Below are 7,500 nucleotides of genomic sequence, written 5' to 3' on the forward strand. Positions count from 1 at the left end.
AAAAAACCAAACAAACAAAAAACAAACAAACAAAAAAAATAGCGTCTCTGTTCACTCTCATAGGATTACTGATCAAAATAAACCACCAAAATAACAATGTAGACGAACAGAACTTTAGCGCCGTTGTTGACAAACGTGATTCTTTTTTTTTTTTTTCCTGTTGTTATTGTTGTTATTGCTGTCATTATTGTTGTTGTTCTTTTTAATCAATAATAGGACCAGCCTATATCAACACAATGATGTCAATAAGTTCGCATCTACATCAACGAAAAAAAAAAAAAAAAAAAAAAAAAATCGAACGTGTGGAGTTTTATGCGCGACCTGTTCTTTAACCACTTAACTGCTGCAGACAAGTATGTTTACCAGAGAAGAACTGTCACCTCACTGGAAGAAAAAAACAACAACAAAAACCAAAACAAAAAACAAAACCAAAAAAAAAAAAAAAGAAAAAAGAAGAAGAAAAGAACAAGAAAAAAAAAAGACACCCACTTCAACAAAAGACTGAGATCACAGGTCAGAATTTCAATCAATGATCACACTCTATCTGCACATCTTCTTCGTCTAAGGATAACAACACCACATTGTTCGGTAAAATCAACGATGCCATTGTATTTGTATTTTGTATTTGTATTTCTTTTTTTTTCTTTTTTTTTTCATCACAACAGATTTCTCTGTGTGAAATTCGGGCTGCTCTGACCAGGGAGAGCGCGTCGCTATACTACAGCGCCACCCATTTTTTTGCATTTTTTTTCCTGCGTGCAGTTTTATGCGTTTTTCCTATCGAAGTGGATTTTTTCTACAGAATTCTGCCAGGAACAACCCTTTTGTTGCCGTGGGTTCTTTTACGTGCGCTAAGTGCATGCTGCACACGGGACCTCGGTTTATCGTCTCATCCGAATGACTAGCGTCCAGACCATCACTCAAGGTCTAGTGGAGGGTGAGAAAATATCGACGACTGAGCCGTGATTCGAACCAGCGCGCTCAGATTATCTCGCTTCCTAGGCGGACGCGTTACCTCTTGGCCATCACTCCACGTGATCGTACACAAACAAGTAGGGACTGCAATTAGCATTGATGTGAAGCTGATCTCTCTGTCCACGAAAGTTCAGCGCTCAATGGGGGGTTACTAGTTGAGGATAAGTGCGTCACAGATGTTTTTTGTTTCACGGATAATAAACAGACATACATGGGAACTCGAACATTGTGCATAGCCTTGGTGCGTCATTCTCATAGAGATGAAACTTTGAAACTTGAGAGCACACACACACACACACACACACACACACACACACACACACACACACACACACAAACGCACGCACACACATCAGTACACACGCGCAAAAACAAACAAACAAACACACACACACACACACACACACACACACACATACACACGCACGCACACCACCACCACCACCACCACCATCTGACCGTGAAGGACTATGTTCACGACTGTATCAGATATCCAGCTGCACTCGTTATAATTCACTGCATCCCTTCTCCCCCCCCCCCCCCCACCCTCACCCTTCCTCCACACACACACACACACACACACTCTAAAAAACCCCAGTGCCTGCACCCACTAACTTACCCCACACACATGGGCACACACACAGACACACACAAATATGTACACACACACACACACACACACACACACACACACAAACACACACACACGGCACTTCTTTTGAAATTAAACAAAATTGGGATAAATGGAAACTGCTTCCACATTATAAAAGATATGTACCAAAATTCAACTGTATGTGGTAAATCAAACGATAGGTTTACAGATTATATCACACTTAAAAAGGGTGTGCTTCAGGGAAATGTTATTAGCCCCACGCTATTCAATATTTTCATCAATGACACAAGAGACCATAATATATTATATACGATGGCACCTCACCATACATCAACGAAGCAACCAAGACTCAACTCCCTTATCTGTTTATGTGGATGACATTGCGATGCTCTCAGCAACAAAAGTTGGACTACAAAACAAACTAGACCAGCTACATGAATATTGTCTTCAATGGGGGATTAAAATCAACAGGGACAAAACAAAAGTCGTAATTTTCACACACAAAAAAAACCGACCCCAAAATACCAGTGCTCTTTTCATGTGGCGATAACTGCATCGAAACGGCGGATAGATACAAATACTTAGGAGTTATTTTTCAAGCTTCGCCTTGCTGAAGACCACTTAGCCAAACAAGGAAACAAAGCAGCGCATGCTCTGAAACGCAGTGTGCGAGGGAAAGAAGTAAAGATGGATGTGATGACGCAACTGGTTGACACTTTAGTCACCCCACTTCTCAGTTACGGCGCTGAAGTGTGGTTTCCATTCAATCAAACTGCGACAAACTTCTCCACGCCCTCTATGCTGTTTAACCAATTTGATGCCTTTCTCTTTACAAAATGCCCATCAGAAAATGTACATGTCAACATATAGGAGCTTAATGGGCGTACACAAAAGATCAATTAAGTTACCACTCCTGGCAGAGTTAGGCAGATACCCCATTTCTCTGACCGCAGTGTGTAGGTTATATCATTCTGGGTGCACATCATAGATTCAAAGATTGAGGAAAGCATATGATAATATGTTATCGATGAATTCATTGGAAAAAGTTCATTGGCTTAATTTTATCAAAAAGATACTGGCTTCAACTGGATTCTCCCACGTGTGGGAGAACCAAGGCACACTCAACATTAAGCGACTAAAATATTCTGTCATGAAATAAACTACAGGATAAATATGTTCAATTTTGGAACAGCGCAAAGAACGGGACCATTTCAAGGCTCTCCTATTATTGCAAAATTACAAAGACTTATACATTTCAACCTTACCTGATCAGCTGCAAAATTACTAAACACAGAGGAGCATTTTATGTCGATTGCGAATAAGTGCACATGAACTTGAAAGTGAGCGAGGACGTCACTACAACCTACCTAGGAAAGACCGGCTATGTAAAGCATGTGGAGTTATAGAAGATGAACTGCACTTTCTGGACAAGTGCAGTGCGTACTCTGACTTGAGATCTCGCCTACTTGTGACAGTTAATTCCCAGTCTTCGAATCATTGGCCAGATGGCACTGGCAACACAATAATCCAAAGGCCGAGTTCTCTGTTGCCGCTAAGTTATTTCCAACCAGAACTGGCAATACATATATTCATATGAATGCTTCAAAGTTCGCAAATACATAACTATGTCTTGTGGAATATCCTGCATGTGCTCACAACTTATTGCTTTTACTTTTTGTTTGTTTGTTGTGTTTAGTTTATAGTGTCCATCATGCCTATGATGGATTTTACGACAATTAAATGAGTTCCGAGTTCGGAGTTTTGAGTTCACACACACACACACACATACACTCTTTCTTTCTCTCTCTCTCTCTCTCTCACACACACACACACACACACACACACATGCGCACCGCCCCCCCCCCCTACCCTACCCCCGTCCCCCCCACCATCCTTCCCCCCTGATCCCCCCCGGTCCCACCCCAAGTCCAAATGTGGCTCAGACAGACATCCGCCGAGGAAATCTAACACACTGAGCAGTCGGGAAAGTGTTCGCTGGTGTTGACGACTGTAGTGGTGCAGACTGTAGTGGTGGTGCAGACCTTAGTAGTGCAGACTGAGTTAGCCGCCCATGGAATCAGGGTCCTTGGATCTTCTGGGAACGAAGGTCGTTCTCCCCACAAGGAAGTAGGTCAGCATTGTCCCTTTGCCCTGAAAAGCAGTGAGAAAAAGTGAGGATATGGTGACTGACAAAGGGGAGATAACTGGGGCCGTGGGGTGGGGGTGGGGAGGGTTGGGTGGGGTGGGTTGGTGATTAGTTGTGTATTGGATGTGATCAGTTATCATGTGTGTGTGTGTGTGTGTGTGTGTGTGTGTGTGTGTGTGTGTGTGTGTGTGTGTCTGTGTCTGTGTCTGTGTGTATGTTTGTGTGTCCGTGGTAAACTTAAACATTTTTCTCTGGAAATACTTTGTCTGCCAATACCAAATTTGGCTTAAACATAGTATGAAACCAATTCTTCACAGTCATACCAATAACAGCTTGTAAGTCTCCCGAATTAAGCCGTATTTCCGAATCATAATCGGTTTATTTCGTTGAGATTCGTACCGAAATCCGGGAATTCTAAAAACCGCTTCCCACTGATTTACTAGAATGTAGGTTGTGTTTGAAGATGACATGACCTCGTCTTTCTTGTTCACAATTAAAAGGAAAGAAATACAATCTCTGGACAGAACACATGGTGGTTCGTCCGTCGGGATCGACGAGGACCATCTAGTCATCCTGGGGGTGGGTGGGTTGGGCTCTGTGGGTGCGCAGATGACTGATCAGGCCAGTCCGCGCCCGGAAGGTTCTGACGCAGTGTGGACAGGGGATGGTGGCGGCTGTCGGGGGCTTGCTGCCACTGCTTTTCCTGGCCTGTCTGCGTTGCTCTGCTGCAGCAATTCTGTTGGCCTCACAGGATTTGGCGCCTTTGTGGACAGCTGAACGCCACTTTGGTCTGTCCCATGTGTCGTGGCTGATGTTGAAGGCCTTCAGAGAAGCTTTCAAAGTGTCTTTGAAGCGCTTCTTTTGGCCTCCATGGGAGCGCTTGCCATGTTGGGAGTTCGCCGTACAGCAGTTTCTTGGGGAGCCGGTGGTCTGGCATGCGAACTACATGGCCTGCCCAGCGCAGCTGGGCCTGCATCAAGATGGTGTAGATGCTGGGCAAGTTTGCACGAGTGAGCACCTCTGTGTCAGGGATCTTCTCTTGCCACTTTATGCCGAGAAGTTTTCTGAGGCTGGTGGTGTGGAAGTGGTTCACCTTTTTGGCGTGGCGTTTGTAGACCGTCCATGATTCACATCCATAGAGCAGTGTGGTGAGAACTATGGCCTTGTATACTTTGAGCTTCGTCTCCAGGGTGATGCCTCTCCTGTTCCAAACGTTCTTATGGAGTCTGCCGAAGGCAGCGCTGGCTTTGGCGAGTCTGGCATTCACCTCGTCGTCGATGACAACTGTGCGAGAGAGTGTACTGCCTAGGTATGTGAACTTGTCCACCGCGTTCAGTCGTTGCCCGTTGATGAAGATGTTTGGTTGGTGCATCACCTCAGTCTTCTTTGTGCTGATTGTGAGGCCAAAGTTGTCACAGGCAGCAGAGAACTTGTCGACGCTGTGTTGCATGTCAGCTTCGGAGGCAGCATTGAGAGCGCAGTCATCAGCAAACAGGAAGTCGTTGACGGTGTCTGTCCTCACCTTGATTTTTGCTTGAAGCCTCCTGAGGTTGAAGAGTGAGCCATCTGTGCGGTACCTGATGCCAATGCCTACGTCAGCGTTTCTGAAGGCATCTGTCAGCATGGCTGAAAACATGAGACTGAACAGGGTGGGGGCAAGAACACACCCTTGCTTGACTCCGCTGGAGATAGGGAATGGTTCTGAAGTCTCTCCGTTGTCTTGGACTCGGGCCAGCATCCCATCGTGTAGTTGCCGTATGATGGTGATGAACTTTCTGGGACATTCGTACTTCACCATGATTCTCCAAAGGCCATCTCTGCTGACAGTATCGAAGGCCTTGGTCAGATCGACATAGGTGGAGTAAAGGTCGGCGTTCTGTTCCTGACACTTCTCCTGGAGCTGCCTGGCAGCAAACACCATGTCGATAGTCCCGCGTTCTTTCCGGAAGCCACACTGGCTCTCTGGTAGGAGACCTTGCTCAAGGTGCACTATGAGACGGTTGAGTAGCACTCTGGCCAGAGTCTTGCCTGCGACGGACAGAAGGGATATTCCATGATGGTTGTCACAGGCCTGACGATTTCCTTTGCGCTTGTACAGGTGTATGATGGAAGCGTCTTTGAAGTCCTGTGGAACTGCTTCATGCTGCCAGATGAGCTGGAATAGCTGATGAAGCTTCTCAGTCAGCGCCATACCACCTTCTTTGTAGACCTCAGCTGGAATGGAGTCTGAGCCAGGGGCTTTGCCATTGGATAGCAGACGGATAGAGTTCTGGGTCTCCTCCAAAGTTGGAATGGCATCCAACGACTCACTGACTGGCACCTGGGGGAGTCGGTCGATGGCTTCATCATTGATGGTGGAAGGGCGGTTCAGTACGCTGTCAAAGTGTTCAGCCCATCTCTCAAGGATCCCATCTTTGTCAGTGATTAGGACATAACTATCAGCACTGAGGAGTGGAGCAGATCCGGAGGTGGTGGGACCGTAGACTTCTTTCAAGCCGTAAAAGAAGTTCTTCATGTCGTTCCTGTCTGCAAAGCCCTGGATCTCATCAGCTTTGTTGCTCAACCAGGAATCCTGCATCTGCCGCAGCTTCAGCTGGATGGTGTTGCGTGCGCTCTTCAGTATGTCTTTCTTTGACTGTGACTTGGGATCTTCAATGTGGGCTCTGTAGGCTTGGCGTTTGTCTTCCAGCAGCTGCTTGATCTCAGTGCAGTTCTCATCAAACCAGTCTTTGTGCTTCCTGGTAGAAGGCCCCAGGCACTCCATGGCAATGTTGTACACCGTCTCATGCAGTGCGCCCCATGCTGCCTCCACATTCTGGTTGTCCAGCACAGTGGACTCAAGGCGTTCCTCCAGGGTGTCAGCAAAGCTCTGCTTGATGTTGCCTAGCTCCAGCTTGTTGACATTCAGGCGTTTGGGTGCTTTCATGCCCTGAGGCCGTCTCTTGGGCTGGATGCGGAGGTTGAGTTTGGAGACGATAAGGCGGTGGTCTGTCCAGCACTCAGCGCCGTACATGGCCCTCGCGACTCGTACGTCCTCCCTGTCCCTCTTCTTGACGATGACAAAGTCGATGAGATGCCAATGCCCAGACCGAGGATGCATCCATGACGTCCTGTTACGGGTAGGGAGGCAGAAGACGGTGTTTGTGATAAGAAGGTCGTGCTCGGCACATGTCTGGAGAAGTAGTTGACCACTGCTGTTACAGTTGCCATCCCCATGCTTCCCAATCACGCCTTCCCAGGAGGTGCTGTCACAGCCAACTCTCGCGTTAAAGTCACCAAGAATGATGAGCTTGTCTGCGTTGGGAACAGTGGTGATGACAGCGTTCAGGTCCTCGTAGAACTTGTCCTTAATCTAATCCGGGTTAGTCATGGTGGGTGCGTAGGCACTGACAATGGTGGTAAACTTCTTCCCGTTGCATAAAGGAAGTTTCATCGTCATCAGGCGATCGTTCACTCCTTTCGGGGGGCCAGCCAGCTTGCCAACGAGGGTTGTCTTCACTGCAAAGCCAGCTCCAGCCTCACGTCTCTCTTCAGGTCCGCGACCACTCCAAAAGAAGGTGTAGCCTGCGCCTCGCTCACAGAGTTCGCCTTTTTCTGCCAGTCTGGTCTCACTTAAGGCAGCGATGTCGATGTTGTACCTGGCTAGTTCACTCGCAATGAGTGCTGTGCGTCTCTGTGGTCTGTCCGACTCGCCTCTGCCCAGAAGCGTACGCACGTTCCATGTGGCAATGGTCAATGGGGTGCTCCTTGTTTTCTTCTTTCTTTC

At 47.1% G+C, this 7,500-nt stretch overlaps 1 protein-coding gene across 2 annotated transcripts in view; it reads right to left on the minus strand.

Moving 5' to 3' along the window:
- Positions 1–3,542: 3,542 nt before the first annotated feature.
- LOC143287312 (guanylate cyclase 2D-like) overlaps positions 3,543–7,500 on the minus strand; it is a 33,670-nt gene continuing 29,712 nt past the window's right edge. For both annotated transcript variants that reach the window (XM_076595262.1, XM_076595260.1), the window contains exon 7: positions 3,543–3,739. In XM_076595262.1, coding sequence (XP_076451377.1) covers positions 3,650–3,739 — 90 coding nt within the window. In that variant the 3' untranslated portion in view covers positions 3,543–3,649. The remainder of the gene's footprint in view (positions 3,740–7,500) is intronic.

Source organism: Babylonia areolata, chromosome 11 (genome assembly GCF_041734735.1).
Source record: "Babylonia areolata isolate BAREFJ2019XMU chromosome 11, ASM4173473v1, whole genome shotgun sequence".
NCBI lineage: Eukaryota > Metazoa > Mollusca > Gastropoda > Neogastropoda > Buccinidae > Babylonia > Babylonia areolata.